General features: G+C 41.6%; 1 protein-coding gene across 1 annotated transcript in view; it reads right to left on the bottom strand.

Annotated features, from left to right (window-relative positions):
• The window catches only part of slc49a4 (solute carrier family 49 member 4), a 64,538-nt gene extending 46,525 nt beyond the window's left edge, over positions 1-18,013 (bottom strand). The window contains 3 exon segments of the mRNA XM_010879741.4: positions 1,428-1,708; positions 13,966-14,059; positions 17,719-18,013. Of these exon segments, the coding sequence (XP_010878043.2) occupies positions 1,428-1,708; positions 13,966-14,059; positions 17,719-18,013 (670 nt within the window).
• Positions 18,014-18,015: the final 2 nt, after the last annotated feature.

Genomic DNA, 18,015 nt, shown 5'->3' with positions numbered 1-18,015 from the left:
CCCCCCCCCCCCCCCCCCCCCCCCCCCCCCCCCTAAAAACCTGATAGATATTTCGAATATCGAATTATCGCCCAGCCCTATATTTACATATAAATAATGTTGATCAGATGTTATTTATATGTACCCGGGAATCGAACCTGGACAATATCGGAGTTACACGAGTTATGCTCTATCGACTGATTCGTAACATTACTAACTGAACTCAGTACACGTCCAGAGGCGTGTACAGGGTATGGTTCTGATTCCACTCTACCTATAGACAGAACAGCAGGACATGCAAATTGAACCTGAGGACAGACCCTCACAGTCAATTAAGAGACCAGTGGATAATCAGAAAGCCAGGCCGAGGACTCCATTAGTGAGCTGGCACTAAGACTGTAGCAGGCTCTGTAGCAGACTGTAGCCTTTCCTTGGGCCAGGCCTGGTCTGGTCAATCCAAAGGACAACATTTCTGTCTGAAAAACAACAGCCTTTTATGGACTGACCATTTCTCAAAATGACACCTGAATCATAAATCCTGCTTTTCACTGTCATAATGTGCAGATTGATGGATAGCGGCTGCATTTTCACTCGATGGCTGACGCAGCCTGGGCGGATGCCAGCTCCTATTGATTCTTCAACCCAAAAAAGACATCAGTCCTTTCATTTGGCACAGCTGTTGATTGGCGATTTCCTGTGGTGGAGGTAGAATGTGGTGTGTAGAATGTCTTCTCCTTAATGGACCAGAGGGAAAATGTAGAAGAATTAAATTACCTGTAAATGTTTTCTGACTTGAAATGAATTACAGGTTGACCTGTAAAAGTCTTAGTTCAGAAAACGTGTCTGTTTGTCCTTAGACATTTTATATGAATACACCCTTAGGTTATCATAAGCCATAGCCTCAATCCATTATTTCGGGGATAATCCTTTTTTTCAAATGCTTGAATTTTCTGAATCAGTTAAGCAGAACAGTCTGAGCCTACATGCTTTAATGGCAGGCGGTTTTGCTCTGCATATTACATGTTGAGGTGTTTCAGTATGGTATTTGTGTGATGAGACAGACACAGTCAAATCACTTTCAGAAGATTGTATTTCTTTCCCTTGACTAGACAGTGCAGGCATGAGAGATGATCTGCTATTGATTCCTGTAGAGTAATGAAGATCGAGTTTGAGAGGCATACCTGCATATATAAAAGCGACAAGATATTTAGAAACTCTCAGCAGGACAAAGTGTACCAAGAGTTGACGAATATCTTCTCATCTTCAGCTCCAGTGTTCATGAACCTTGGTTTGAAAGCAAGATGGCAACCGCATTTCTTACTTCACCTTTAGTAGCCGGCTGGATAAAGCACATCCTGTCTCCAATATATGTAACTAACACAACCAGCCCTTATGTGTATATTCATAAACCTTTAGAAAAGCCAGAAAAAACATCATAACATCAGTACCTGCATACAAAACCAGCTGTATCCGGTCTCGTATATGGCTGATCTGGGTGTCCATCATGACTGCTCGAGCCACCAGGGCATGGGTTGTGTCGTTAGGGGCGGGAATGAGTAGCGGGCCGACAATGAAGGAACACGCCGCACCCAGGTAGCTGACCAATGAGGCGACAGCGGTGGCTGTGGCCCGTTGGTCCGGAGCAAACCAAGTGGTGGAGAGGAGGGGTCCAGCGCTCATTATGGTTGGACCGGCCAAACCATTCAGTAGCTGACCCCCATGTACTAACCTGCAAAGAGGAGAGGACAGAGAGAGACATTAACATCACACTATCTTTATAGACAGATAAGATATACAACTAGACAGTGAAATGTCATTCAAAATAACTAATAAAATAATTTCCTTCTGGCCTATACAGACGTTCAGTGAATTTTTCCATTAATGTCATTAAAACATAAATGAAAAAGACTTGTATCTCCCTCAAGAGGTATCTTTAACATGTAATGACTTGTCCCATGTTTCGTGTGATGCTCAGTAACGGTCTGTTGGGGCTCTGGTTAAGGCTGACCTGCTGGAGATGGGCCTGAGGTCCATCCAGCCAAATGACCCGGTAGGCTTTCTTGCCTTTTTCCAAAAAAGCTGCCAAGATCCACCAAAAATGCTTAATAAGGAGCTTATTAAAGATGTAGGTATTCTTTAATAAGCTGAATTATTTGACTAAGTTTTGCACTGCATAGGAAGGACAAAATAAATATTGACATGTTTCCAAAAACAAACGTTTAGTTAAAATTTATGTTATTTTCTTTGGATTTCATCCCAAATAAAATGGTCTGTTTCTTTACATTGTCAATTTGCAGTATAGGCTATGCTGTCATTATCCGCGCAGATCATTTCTGTGATGTCTGACTTTTTAGATTTACTCAAATATATTTCTAAAATGAGATTTGATGAGTTCAGTCTCCCCACAGTAAGAAAACTCTTTTGACACAAGGGGAAACTTCTCTGCCAAAGTCAGTCAACTGAGATGTGCCATCAATGAAAGGTGTGTAAATAACAACAAAAGATGACGCTATAAAACTGAAAGGAAAGTAAAAAAGAATAATATGACTGCGATCAACTGTGAAACGTGTACCGATATGTTACATCATCATTAAATGACCCTTGAGTCACTGCATTACTCAAATCATGCTAAATTAACTTTTCGAAGCATTACATTTAGTGAAAGTGCTTGATGAGATTATAATTGTGTAAATAAATACTTTTGATATTACAGTTTCAGGATCAGTAATTCCATGTAGAACAGGTCTGTCATTCCGAAAAATAAGGTCCCCTCAAAAGAATATAGCATATCAAGCAAATCAACCCAAAGTTAGTAAGCTCATCTATAATTTCCAAAAAAGTTGAGACACTGTGTAAAATGTAAAGAAAAAGAGAATGTAATTATGTACAAAACATTTACAAAACCTTATACTCAATAGAAAACAGTACCACTACAACATATCGAAGTTCGAAACTGATAAATGTAATTTTTTCTCTGAAAATATCAATCAAATTTATTTATAGAGCCCTTTTTACAACAGCAGTTGTCACAAAGTGCTTTACAGAGACACCCGGCCTTAAACCCCAAGGAGCAAACAACAGGAGCTTTGGATTTCAGGAAATACATGCTTACTTTGAATTTGATGCCAGTGACACGTTTAAAAAAAGCTAAGACAGCGGCACCAAGAATGGAAAAGTTGTTTACTGCTAAAAAACTAAACCTGGTGGAATATCACACAACTAATTAGGTCAATTGGCAACAGGTCAGTAACATGATGGGTATTAAAAGATCAGAGGATGGGTCTGTCAGAAGTGAGGATGGGGAGGGGTTCACCACTCTGTGAAAGACTGTGCAGGCAAATAGTGCCACAATTCAAGAATAACGGATCACAATGTAAAATTGCAATGAGTTTGGGGTTCCCATCATCTACGGTACACAATAACATTAAAAGATTCAGAGAATCTGGAGTCATCTCTGTACGCAGGAGACAAGGGGGAAAACCAATACTGGATGGCTCTACCATGCGAAGAAGAAACCATACATAAACAACATCCAGAAACGCCAGCGCCTTCACTGGGCCCAAGCTCATTTAAGATGGACTGAAGTGAAGTGGAAAACTGTCCTGTGGTCTGACTAATCAAAATGTGAGATTCTTTTGGGGAATTTATCCCCCAGACCCCCCAGATTTAGTCCAGACCTGTCCCCTACTAAAAACTTTTGGTGCTTTAAGAAATGACAAATACAGCAAAGGAGACCGTAAACCGTTGAGCAGCTGCAATCAAGGGAATACATTCCACTTTCAAAACTACAGCAATTGGTCTCCTCAGTTCCCAAATGCTTATAAAGTGTTGTTAAAAGAAGAGATGATGCAACACAGTGATAAACATGCCCCTGTCCCATTTTATTTGACACGTGTTGCTGGCATCAAATTCAAAATGGGCATGTATTTTTCCAAAACCAATTAAAAAAAATCTGTTTCAACATTTGATATGTTGTCTTTGTATGATTTTCTATTTAATACAGGGATAAATGATTTGCACATCATTGCATTCTGTTTTTATTAGCAATGTACGCAGCATCCCAACATTATTGGAAAAGGTGTTGTACCTCATCAAGAGTTGTCATCTAATAAACATCCAATATAATTGAATGATTTTTAGCATAATGTGACCAACGAAATTGGGGTTCATTTTTCCGTACTTCATTCACCCTAGCACATTGAATGTAATATAAGTCTCCTACATGAACAGCACCGAAATAGTGACAAAAAATGTGTGACTATTAAGAATGGTTGAATGTTTTACGGAGCAGTGTCTTGAGTTAAAGATCAGAGCCCTAGTCATGACAAACAGACACTACCACAGTCCTGTCATTGGAACGCCGCCTCTGTCAAAGCAGAACAGCTTGTAGCATGCGACAAAGACCTGTCAACACTGGCGAGATAGATCCTTCCGAGCACTATGCCATATCACCTACAGAGATCTTCTCAAACAAGCTGTTAATTCCACCATCACTCACAAACCCCACCCATCTCCCCCTACACTACTGCCCCCCGTACCCATCTCCCCCTACACTACTGCCCCCTGTACCCATCTCCCCCTACACTACTGCCCCCCGTACCCATCTCCCCCTACACTACTGCCCCCCGTACCCATCTCCCCCTACACTACTGCCCCCCGTACCCATCTCCCCCTACACTACTGCCCCCGGTACCCATCTCCCCCTACACTACTGCCCCCCGTACCCATCTCCCCCTACACTACTGCCCCCGGTACCCATCTCCCCCTACACTACTGCCCCCCGTACCCATCTCCCCCTACACTACTGCCCCCACACCCATCTCCCCCTACACTACTGCCCCCCGTACCCATCTCCCCCTACACTACTGCCCCCCGTACCCATCTCCCCCTACACTACTGCCCCCGGTACCCATCTCCCCCTACACTACTGCCCCCCGTACCCATCTCCCCCTACACTACTGCCCCCCGTACCCATCTCCCCCTACACTACTGCCCCCCGTACCCATCTCCCCACACCGGCCACCCGCCCCAGATCTTTCCCTCCTCTCCCCTCTCCCCCACTTGGCTCACGTTCCTCTCGTGTTTTCACTGCCACTCGCGGTGATAACTCGTTCAAATGAAACCCCACGGAATGGTCAAAATGAATACATCCTTTTACAATTTCCTACAGCTCCTCGAATCCATGTTCCATCTGGCAGACTTGATAAATGAATGTGCCCAAAACTGACCAAGATCCCAAATCCTCCATGGACAGTGACCGTTCTAAGTAGCGTGTGGTTCAAATAACTGGTTCATTTTAAGTAGACGTTATTTTAGTTTCAACACACAGCATTGGAACAGAGGCTATGGAAATGATGGATTTTTGATTCAGGTAGTTCCAATAATTCAGTCTCAATATATCTCATATATCCTTAAAATACCATTGCTGTGACCCCATCTCTTTGTGTGACCTCATATAAAATGTAACCTCTGCCTCAGTCGGAGCAATTAGCATAATAGAAGTGTATTCGGGTAGATTAAGGAGACTGAAGACTGCTAATCAAATCCTCAGATAAAAAGGAGAATTCAACCATTTGTGCATGTGATAATACCAAGTCGTGGAAGAGGGAGGGAGGTCATTCAGCGAAAGATGATTAACTTCATGTGTATTGATATACCCTATTGGAGAGAATCTCTGTGCTTTGAGACCAGGCCGGTCGGCAAGCGAGGGAGTCAGTCAGGTATACTTCATGCTGGTATCTCTAACCTGGCACCATGTCACAAAAATGATACCACTGGCATTGCCAGACACCCGCTCCACCGTGAAGTGTCAGAATATGGCCCAATCACAGAGGCAGTATCATTGGCGCTGCGGCAGAGTTAGCAGTCAATACAGGGACATGCTAAGTTTGTGTATTAGACTCATTTTGTCTGTATTGGCATAAATACATTAGTATAACTGAATGGCGGCAGTTGCTTCGATTCAAGCGTTGCCGTCATTGTGACACGGCCATCTGTCTAATCAGTAACCATTGTAACCATGTCTTGTATTTTCTCTACATCTTCCTGCCCCGGCGTCCTTTCAGCTATTCTGACAGACACAGACCATCACCTTCCTTTTAAACTAGACTACAGAGCAACGCAAGGTGTTTCAATCTCACAGCTCACTCCTTTGATTCTTATAAATGAGCTCCAAACTGAACAAAGTTTACCCTCCAGAGCATATGGTGAAAAAAAGATGCCCATCGAACATGAAACGATTGTTTTCCCTCTTTAAAAAAAAACAACATGATCTAGTGCATGCTCTCAGAGCCCTCCTGGGGAGTCCTTCTGTTTCTAAATCAAGCTAACTGCAACCATTCTACTCCTTCAAAGCACAGCGCACTTGGAAATCAAAGGCTTGGTTTGATCGCGGCCTGCCATGCCCTTGAACTCCGAAATTTGCTCCTCTCAGCTTCTCTACCCTTCTCATCCTCTCTTCTGAGCTGGATTCCTTCAGCTTTTTCGTGTCCTATCCATTCTCCACTCAGCTACTCCTCACTGCTCCACCTTTCTGTTCACTTCTCTCTTGTCCTCCGTTTTAGCTCATCCCTTCCCCTCACCTCTCATGTCCTATACTCCTCTGTTGCTCTGTTCTCCTCTCCGCTCATTTTCTCTGTTCTCCTCCCCTCTCAGTTCCTCTCTTCTCCTCCCCTCTCAGTTCCTCTCTTCTCCTCCCCTCTCAGTTCCTCTCTTCTCCTCCCCTCTCAGTTCCTCTCTTCTCCTCCCCTCTCAGTTCCTCTCTTCTCCTCCCCTCTCAGTTCCTCTCTTCTCCTCCCCTCTCAGTTCCTCTCTTCTCCTCCCCTCTCATTTTCCCTCTTCTCCTCCCCTCTCAGTTCTTCTCTTCTCCTCCCCTCTCAATTCCTCTTCTTCTCCCCTCTCATTTTCTCTCTTCTCCTCCCCTCTCAGTTCCTCTCTTCTCCTCCCCTCTTATTTTCTCTCTTCTCCTCCCCTCTCATTTTCCCTCTTCTCCTCCCCTCTCAGTTCCTCTCTTCTCCTCCGCTCTTATTTTCTCTCTTCTCCTCCCCTCTAAGTTCCCCTCTTCTCCTCCCCTCTCATTTTCCCTCTTCTCCTCCCCTCTCATTTTCCCTCTTCTCCTCCCCTCTCAGTTCCTCCCCTCTCAATTCCTCTTCTTCTCCCCTCTCATTTTCTCTCTTCTCCTCCTCTCTCATTTCCACGCTCTCCTCCCCTCACATTTCAACTCTCTCCTCCTCTCTCAGCCCCTCTCTTCTCCATCCCTCAAAGCTCCTCTCTTCTCCATCCCTCTAAGCTCCTCTCTTCTACTCCCCTCTAAGCTCCTCTCTTCTTAGATCCTCATTACTTCACTCCTTTGAGTGCCTCATCTCATCTCTCCTATTAACTCCTTTACAACCTTCTAAACTCCTCTCCCCTAATTTCTCAGCTCCTCTCCTCTTTCCACCTCTCTGTTTGGATGATATTACGATGCAATTGTGAATAAAATATACACTCTAAAAGAAACATTTGTTGAAAGATCCTTTAGTTCCTGAAGTACCATTTAAAGAATCTCCTCCCTGGACATTGTTCTTCAATTTATTTTTCTAGGAACAATAAAAAGCTATATCCCGAATGATATTACTGATTTGCACCCACCTTGTGGAAGTTAACTGAATTACACCAACTGTTTAAATAAAAACATGTTGTCGTCCAGCTTAAAAAAGCTGTAAACGCAATATTTTTTGGGACAGTATTCTCGTTTAAAAAAAAAGACACATTTTCACAACCATGAAATGAGCGAGGGAACTGGTGTCCCCAAAAGCACAAGGCTTCACCCACTTTTGGTCAACCAGCTTAGAAAAGCTGTTAAACATTATTCTTGGATATAAAAATAAAGAAAAGGAAGACAAAGGCAATTTAGACCACCTGATTCTCTATAATATTCACTGCTTGTTGTCTCACAGAAATTGAGTGAACTGTGTGGTTTTGTAGTGACCAGAGAATGAGCAAGGGAATTGGGTCTCCCTAAAACTACCATTTCAACCACATTTGGTCAACTAGCTTACAAAAGCTGTAAAAACATAATTTTTGGATACCCCAAAAAATATAAAAAGGCGATTTAGATGTCATCATGATTCCATACAATATTTACTATACAGTGCTTGTTATCTCACTTGAACAGAAATTGAGTGAACTGTCTAGAATTTTAGCAGCTACAAAATGACAGGGATTTCGCTCACTGCCTTCTTCTATTGGTTGTTTTAGGAGAGATAAACGTATGGCTTTGTGAAGCTGATAGGAGAAAGGAAGGGTGTCATTTTTTCATTTGCAAACATAAACCACTGCGTCTTCTATTGGGCAATAGAAATTCTGCCTTTCAGGATGCGCTTTTGTATTCACCTGCATATTTCTAGTGAGTAAATGTTGCAAAATACTATCGTACCAATTAATGAATACATGATCTGATATACCAGCACAAAAATAATTCTACACATAGCTCCTTTAAGATGGCTACAGAAAAGATTATTTGATCCCCTGCTGATTTTGTATGTTTGCCCACTGACAAAGAAATTATCAGTGTATAATTTTAATGGTAGGTTTATTTGAACAGTGAGAGACAGAATAACGACAACAAAATCTGTTAAAGTTTTTTTTAATTATTTTGCATTTTAACGAGTGAAATAAGTATTTGATCCCCTCTCAATCAAAGAGATTTCTGGCTCCCAGGTGTCTTTTATACAGGTAACAAACTGAGATTAGTAGCACGCTCTTAAAGGGAGTGCTCCTAATCTCAGTTTGTTACCTGTATAAAAGACACCTGTCCACAGAAGCAATCAATCAATCAGATTCCAAACTCTCCACCATGGCCAATACCAAAGAGCTGTCCAAGGATGTCAGGGACAAGACTGTAGACCTACACAAGGCTGGAAGGGGCTACAAGACCATCGCCAAGCAGCTTGATGAGAAGGTGACAACAGTTGGTGCAATTATTCGCAAATGGAAAAAACTAAAGAACGGTCAATCTCCTTCGGTCTGGGGCTCCATGCAAGATCTCACACCTTGTGGAGTTGCAATGATCATGAGAACGGTGAGGAATCAGCGCAGAACTACGCAGGAGGATCTTGTCAATGATCTCAAGACAGCTGGGACCATAGTCACCAAGAAAATAATTGGTAACACACTACGCCATGAAGGACTGAAATCCTGCAGCACCCGTAAGGTCCACCTGCTCAAGAAAGCACATGTACAGGCCCGTCTGAAGTTTTCCAATGAACATATGAGTGATTCAGAGGAGAACTGGGTGAAAGTGTTGTGGTCAGATGAAATCAAAATCAAGCTCTTTGGCATCAACTCGCTGTGTTTGGAGGAGGAGGAATGCTGCCAATCCCCACTGTCAAACATGGTGGAAACATGCTTTGGGGGTGTTTTTCTGCTAAGGGGACAGGACAACTTCACTCCATCAAAGGGATGATGGACGGGGCCATGTACCGTCCCTCAGCCAGGGCATTGAAAATGGGTCGTGGATGGGTATTCCAGCATGATAATGACCCAAAACACACAGCCAAGGCAACAAAGGAGTGGCTCAAGAAGAAACACATTAAGGTCCTGGAGTGACCAAGCCAGTCTCCAGACATTAATCCCATAGAAAATGTGTGGAGGGAGCTGAAGGTTCAAGTTGCCAAATGTCAGCCTCGAAACCTTAATGACTTGGAGAAGATCTGCAAAGAGGAGTGGGACAAAATCCCTTCTGAGATGTGTGCAAACCTGGTGGCCAACTACAAGAAACATCTGACCTCTGTGATTGTCACCGAAGTTTTTGCCAGCAAGCACTAAGTCATGTTTTTTCACTCATTAAAATGCAACTCAATTTATAACATTTTTGAAATGTGTTTTCTGGATTTTTTGTTGTTATTCTGTTTTTTGTTGTTATTTAAATCTACCATTAAAATTATAGACTGATAATTTCTTATCAGTCTAACAAACATACAAAATCAACAGGGGGTCAAATAATGTTTTCCCTCACTGTATATATATATACAGACTATACAAAAGGTTGCCTTGAGCCAGCAAGGTTGTTCTCGGTTGTTCCGTCTATGAACAAAGCAGTTAACCCTAATTGTTCCCCAGGTCAATGCTGTAAATGAGAATGTGTAATCATAAAAGTATATCTTTTTTGCAGAAACCATAAAAACTGCATAAATTATTAGCAATTGATAGTGCCTTAATTTCCCTTTCTTTCCCAATCCCTTAAATGTGATTATTTGTTCTAGGCATATAGCCTACTATTTCATGATCTACAACAGAATGAACCTAACCAGTGATTAAGTTGTAGCTTTGTAGGATTCACTGTACATATTTAGGGGGGAATAGCCTAAATAAAAACATGGTTTGGTTACAGTGAAAGAGAACAAACTGTTGATGGGTCACTTGACACCATTTTAACTTGACTAGCATTGCACTGTATATGACGTCTCACAGCGCACAGAATGGTAACACAAGTGACACTCACAGAATGGTAACACAAGTGACATCCACAGAATGGTAACACAAGTGACATCCACAGAATGGTAACACAAGTGACACCCACAGAATGGTAACACAAGTGACATCCACAGAATGGTAACACAAGTGACACCCACAGAATGGTAACACAAGTGACATCCACAGAAACCTGCCTTAGGAATTTGTTTTGGCTCCAGCTTATTTAAACACACGTTATATGCCGAACACAAAACTGAATTTTACACCAGGCTTAAACGAGAATTCTACCAAAGCAGATTAAAAAGTCAGAAGATCCATCTCCCTAACAGCACCATTATATCCAAAAAGAAAATCTCTTTAAAATGTATGTCTATCATTTTTTTATGATGGGCACACTATGATCTATCTACTAGTTAAATAAAAAAAATCCCCCTCTTCGCCCCTCGACATGCAATGAATAACTTTGGCTACTGATCTATTCCATACATGGATTTTCTGAACTCCTAAAATCCTCATGTAGACAGATCCCCTGTTTACAATGGTACAGAACAAATAATATCAACAGCCTACAGAAAAAAACTCAATGATCATCTCAAGTCATAAGAAATAAATGATCCACAAGGGTGGGGATAATCCTAGCCTACGGTGCTGTCTAAAAGCTGCAGAAAGTCCAAGCTATATGTACAGACTATACATCACAGGTTTATGAGAGATGGCAAAGAAATAATATATGTTGTGAGATTATCATTTATAAGGCAAATAAGGAAATTATTATGTTCCAGAGACTGGTTCTGTCCAGACCATGGTATAGGATTACTGAAATCACAGAGGCTCATCTCTGCTCTCCAGACCACCGCCTCCAGCCACTGGTCGTATCAAATAGCCATCGAAACCCAGCCGCGACAACACTCTTGAATTTACAAGAGAGATGTCAATGACATATTGGTGCGGAACACAAATACACCGTAGCAGCAAGTGTCAAAAATAACACAAAGCCCTCGTGTCAGACGCAGGTCTCTAACAGCACCCGGAGACCTGTCGGCAACAGCAGCACTCACAACGCAATGAGTGACACCTGCTGGAGACTTGGGGAACCATTTCAGGATGGGTTGTAGGCCCGTAGACACGCCGATCCATTAGGTTCGTACTCTGTGATGAAAATAAGCTTTTCGCATATAACAATAATATATGCGAAAAGCTCTGCGATTACCTCAGGTTCTCACTGATGTCAAAATGTCAGGTCAACTTAAAACCCTCTGAGAATGTTTCTAAATCCACTTGATGACAGCTCTGTAACTATGAAACTCCCTTGACAGTGTCGTTGCCATGGTACAAGTGAGGTGTTCCAGTGGTATGACATAAGGATCAAACTCCGCTCCAGTAGCATATCTGTACTTCAAAAACATGTTTCACAAAAGGCAGACGGCTGATCACATAACCAAACCTTAGCTTCTGGTTTCACAGTGGTTTCATGCTCCCCCACAAAAACTACTGCAGCTATAAACATAGACTGACTCAGGACTTGGTTAAAGTTATCAGATGACTAGCAATGTCATCCCATGACTTGCGAATAGCTGACAGAGCAGGGCATCTATCTCAGGAATTTTGTTCAAGTACTGGAATGTCGCATTTCCTCCCTTTGTCGCTTTTATGACATGATGCAGGATTAAGGCGCAACAGGATCGTAACATTCTATCACATCAGCAGAGGAAGTGGTCTAAAGCAAGGGTAGGTATCTCTAGTCTCGGAGGGCTGGAAACATTTTAGTTTTCATCTTCACCTAATCTGGGACATTTGTATATCAGGGACACCAGGTGAGTGTAATTAACCAGCAGGTAGAAAACTTGACCATTAATGTTTTGGCTCTGAAGGACCAAAGTTGTTTACTCCTGCCCAAAGTCACGCTCTTGGGTGGGCTCTTCATTGTGTACTATATATCTCTGTCTCCAATACAAGCTCAGCCAGTAAAAACGCTGAATGCTTCTGCGCGTGACGCTGTCACTTTGAAGTGACTGAGTACCCCAGCATTCGCCTTGCTCGGCCGTAGATGCTGTAAACACGTCACACATTTCTTATGGTGCTTACGGATGACCCCAGGTCAAGCCCGAGTATAGCTTCACGCTGGTCCATTGTCTAGTGTGCACACATGCACCCGCGCGCGCGCGCACACACACACACACACACACACACACACACACACACACACACACACACACACACACACACACACACACACACACACACACACACACACACACGTTGTTCCACACTCCTCTGCCCTTTACGGCATAGAGGTGACAAACACAATGAAGAATAGTGAGGATTGTGCAGTGAAGGCACATATTAGCCATAGCCAGTATCCAGATCGATTGGCGCAGTAAAGTAATGATGTCGTCTATAGTGAAAAAACAGATCCAGGATCCTGTGAGCAACGCCTGGAGAAAACAAGAAAAAAAATTACTTTAAATTAGTGGAAAATACTTTTCTATAACGAAGGAATCATCCATCACTCTCAATTCCTAAGTAGCCCAGACGAAAAGAGAACCGATCTTTTTCTATTTCTTTTAGTCTGTCTCGATATTGCAATAAACTTAATGAATTGCCCTCATTTTGCCAACCTAATCAGACCCAGAGATGTGCAATGTGCAGTTAGAATACATTCCGTTCTTTACCTGCGCTACGGGACCCCAAACTCAGCGGGTCAAAGTGCTACATCAGCTGAGTCTGCCTCATTGCAGAACCTAATAAGACAAGTGAGGCTGACGAACAATAGAGAAGGTAACACAATTACTTTTATCCCCAGAGTAATTCAGATAACCTTGCACTGGCCTCCTTCAAACACACGGTTGCTTTTTTAGAAAGCTGAGGAAATATTGATTGACTATATTTATGAAAACAGAGCTGGAAGAAAGGAAAGGCTTTCCTTTGTGTCTCTTTTTCCGCCGGTGAAAACGGCGATGACAGAAAGTGTGAATGAAAGCCGTGGTCGATAAGAGCAACAGAAAGGAAGCATCGACACAGTCGGTATATTTAAATTGAATTCTAATCTCTTCAAGGAAATGGTGTGCCTCAAACCCATTTCAGGTCCCTGCTATTGTGAGGCATTCAAAAAGAGCAGGAACTATTTCAATATGACAATACAATACAACAACACTGCAATGCTACTGGAAAACTACCCATTCTTAAGTGCTTTCATTCATCAAAACTATGTTCGACTAGATGGGTGCTTTCTTTCCTCCCTAAAGCTGCAATTTAAAAGCAAATACTGTGCAACCTGGAAATGGAAATTACCATAGTTACTCATAAAATTGGTAATTGTCACAAGTATATTCAATCCTGCATGGCTGACATTTGATTCTACTTCTCCAGAGGGCTAGAATCTAATACGTCCATGGGGCGTGATCTTAAAACACTGCCAGGCTCCAAACAACCGTTTAATTAACTCAGTCAATAGAACGTTTCCTGTTGGGAGGAGTGTGTAAAGGGGTGAGAAGTGTGTAAATGGGTGAGAAGTTTGCGGAGGATTGTTACCATCGCCTCAGCTTCGGTTCTGGTACAGGGATACTTCGTAGAGCCGCCCCCACTGCCATGAAGAAGGTTGACAGTAAAAGAGACGCCCGCAGACCTGCAGCACAGGAGGGGAGGGGCAAAGAGGGGAGGGGCCAAAGGGGGGGAACGAAAAAAAGAAGGGGATATAGGATGGGTAAGGGGAGGTGGGGTGTGAAGAGTTTATTTAGTATTCTGTAGAACTGTTACAAATTTCCAATATTTTTTGGGGAAACCATTGACAATAAAATACGAATCGCAAGTCCCCGATCAACTCACACCCCAGTTCCCCAAAACAACAGAGAAGTTCAGCTTCCTGGCTGACTTTTCAGTTTCCAGCACATGACCATCATTTAAGGAATCTTAGGTTCCTATTGTCACTAGGCATATAGGTTCTCTGTTCTCCTATTTCATTAGCTGAGAAAGCACACAGTTGGTCACAAATTGCCAGGAGAGAAACCTAAAAGCCATATCTCCAAATGTTTCTGCGGAGCAACTTTCTCTCTCTGTCCCTGTCTTTCTAAATATATCTGCACTTAAGAGGTGCCAACTAAACAATGGCAAATGCTGGTATGTGGATGCTCTGGGCGCAAAATATATGACATTTTACTCACTGTCAGGCAGTTGCTACATCCTTCTTTCTATGAAATGTAGATAGAAACAGGAAAAATGTGACTTGTCATGCCAGATCACAACTCGATTAGCAAATCATCTCCTTCATTTAATCAGGCACACCCACTTTAGGAGGTTATGGAAAAAGCCGCTGTATTTGCAGAGCAACATGTAGGCATGAAAATCACTGAGAGGTGTCTGAAAATCAATGTCTCACCGGATTTTAAAGCTTTCAACATGTTGACTTAGAAAATCAGATGAGCCGCTACTCTTTCACACAAGTGCACAAAGGTGCTGGGCTCTATGTCTCTGATGTACTCTGCCATCCTCAGCGAGTGTTCGCGCCACTCTTGTTTAAGCATATCACAGGAGCCCACTCCATGGACAGGCCACATATGATAGACTGCATCTGTCACCTTTCAGATACCAAGGAGCCCGAGATCATCAGCAGAGGGTTTGAAATGGTGGTAAGAGAAATCCCAGCAGCCAGCATTTTTCACCTCAGGGATGAGGCTTGCCTGGAGCCAAGCCAGCAGTCTAGTGCATCCTTAAACCCCAGACAGACACATATCTCAAATAGCACCCTTTTCCCTTTCTGGTGCTCTGTTATTGACAGCCCATACAGACCTACTGTACAGTATATGTGGATTGACTGACTGACTACTAGTAATACTATAACTCACAGCTGTGTAAGAGCCCTACACCAAACCATGCTTCACATTAACACACAAGTTAGAGTTAAAGACATATATTTGGAAGTTTTGTGTATTTCTCCAAAACTAGAAGCCCATGACTCAGAGGGGAAACCTGAAAAACATTCTCTTCTGTAGAGCCTTAATTTAATAATACATTTTGGAAACCCTGACCATTATCTTTCTGACATACATAATGTCATATTACAGTTAATAATACATTAAATAAAACTAAATTAGAATATAAACAAACAGAAGTGAAGGCGACATGTTGATGTACATACAATGAGCAATACAGCACAGATGAGATACAGCACAGATGAGACCTTTGACTAATTCTTAACTATATGTAAATTCTATATCAAGTGGAAGTTAGGATTTTCCCTTAACACTGACAGCACCATAAAGTTATGAAACAAAATGTATGATGCTGTCAGTGTAACATACATTTTGTTACAAACCTTTTGATTTGATTATATACCACCAACAACAAAATAATGTTTTGGTTTCATGAGATTAAAAACTCACCGCTTCACAATGTTATGATAGACATTGTTGTTTCATGCTTTTTGCTTTTGTTTCCCTAAAGCTATGATCCTTCATTTTAATACATTCTCACCCCACTTGTGATTTAGTAAAAAGTTGGGTCTGGAGATGATGATCTAAAATAAATATGTAAATAAAGCTTATATATTTTGTTTTGATGAGGTTTAACAGTTTTACTAAGCTGAGGATGCATTCATTTTTGAAATACTTCATGAATCAATCAGTATATCATGAAGTAAATTAAAATGTTTTTTCTCAGCAGGAAGTGTTAAGTTATTTGAGAATTTTTTTTTTTTTTGAAATAAACAGAAACAAACATTAATACAATGAAAAGTAAAAAAAAAAAAAAAGCTATTTGCTTTGGTAGACAGTCATGTAATTATAGTGATCCTGTAGTAAATTCTTCTAAGGGTTTACTATAAATCTTAGTTTTTATTTGGCTGCTGTCTTTCTGAAGTATGTTCTTCTTGAGGTTAGGGCTATCAGTTGTCCAATCTAACACTGTGACTGTTCCATTGGCCCACTTCCGATACAAGTAGCTGTTAATCATGTTTTCAGAGTGATTATGGTTATTATTGTGCAGACAGATAAAATGTTTACCAAATCAGTTGTTTCCCAGGCAGTACAGTATGATGAAATCTGTTTATCAGCATTGATAATGCCTTTAGATCCACTACATCGTTGGCAGTAATGTACAGAAGGCTTCAGATGTACTTCTCACAAACTCAAATTCTGACATATAGGTGTCTTTGTGTACCAGAAATGACACATTTTGACTTATAGCTTCATAAGACATTCTGCCACTGGTTGACAGTTGTTTTGGGTCTTGAACTGTGTATGTACAATTTCTATATGAAATTGATTCCAATCACATCCCAATATCTCAAAAACCTTTTGGTCAAAACAAGAAATTCTTGCTAGTTTTCATTATATTAAAGTTTATTCATATTTATTCTAATGTTGTAGTGTGCTTGCAAGCAAATTAAACTTAATATTCAGAAACTTAATATTCAAGAAAAAAATTATATTTACTCTGCTGGCCTTAGACTTGTGCCCAGTATCCAGAAAATATAATAAAAAAATATAATGATGTCATGTCCAGGAATGTATGTAAAAACAAAGGATCTCTGCATTAACATTAGAAGTGATAGTCATCTAATAATTTGGTGTGGTTAGATGTTAGTTGGGTGTTAGCTGTTTCCATCAGGTGACGTGGAGGAACTGGTTTGGTGGTTAGCCATGTCTGGTAGTACTTGTCAAGACACATGATTGGTTCCTCCTGAGTGTAACCTTTACTGCCTGTAGATGACACTTGACTGGACTGTGTTGTTTGAGAGCTTGGTTAAAGAGGTTTCACAGAACAACACAATTGGCCCATAACAGAAATTCGACACAGCCGTAACCCACCATTTCTTGAAGGAACATATCATTCTGTGGTGGCCTTTATCCTATGATGACTCTAGAAAAGGCTTGGTAAAGGGAAACTACTGAAATTACAAAACACTAAGTTATTTCTGTGGGTCAAACAAATTGTGAAGGCACAAAGGGGATGATTTAGATATGTTCAGATCCTTTGAGGACATTTTGTTTAGTGACTAATGTCCTATGATGATTTTTTTCATGGTTCAATAATTAAGTCTGGGGTGTTGAGGTTGTACTACGGAGTAGGGAATGGTGATAAGGTGATCCTGTGTATACTGAAATATTCTTATGTCAACATTTCTACGGAGCCTGTCAATAATCTCCAACTTCATGAAGACCTACTATACAGTAAGAACCCTGGGAAAAAACATTTGAAAAAACAATTGTGAAAATATACACGAAGGAAAGAACACAGTGTTCCAGAATAGTATTTTTGTCAACTGCTACTTCGAACAAAACAACTCACCCTTTTTGTCCATTAACCACATAAACAGCAACCAAGGAGCGAAACCCACTGGACCCCATAGAACCAACACCGCTATGTCAGATTTCGCGAAATCGAACGCGTGCATGGCAGAGTTCTGAATTGGGCCCCAAGTGTTCCATACCATCCCTTGCATGAACGCTAACAATGAAAACAGAGTCAGAACCAGCCATCTTCTCCCATAAACCCGGCTGTAAACTGGCTGAACGCTCGTCTCGGGGTTAGGAGGAACAATAAGAGGTTCCCTTTCGCCCTCGGTGCTCGGTACAGCACCCATCA

This window comes from Esox lucius, chromosome 16, assembly GCF_011004845.1.
Source record: "Esox lucius isolate fEsoLuc1 chromosome 16, fEsoLuc1.pri, whole genome shotgun sequence".
Taxonomy (NCBI): Eukaryota; Metazoa; Chordata; class Actinopteri; order Esociformes; family Esocidae; genus Esox; species Esox lucius.
The sequence above is the reverse complement of the archived record's forward strand: the minus strand, read 5'-3'. Positions and strand labels throughout refer to the sequence as shown.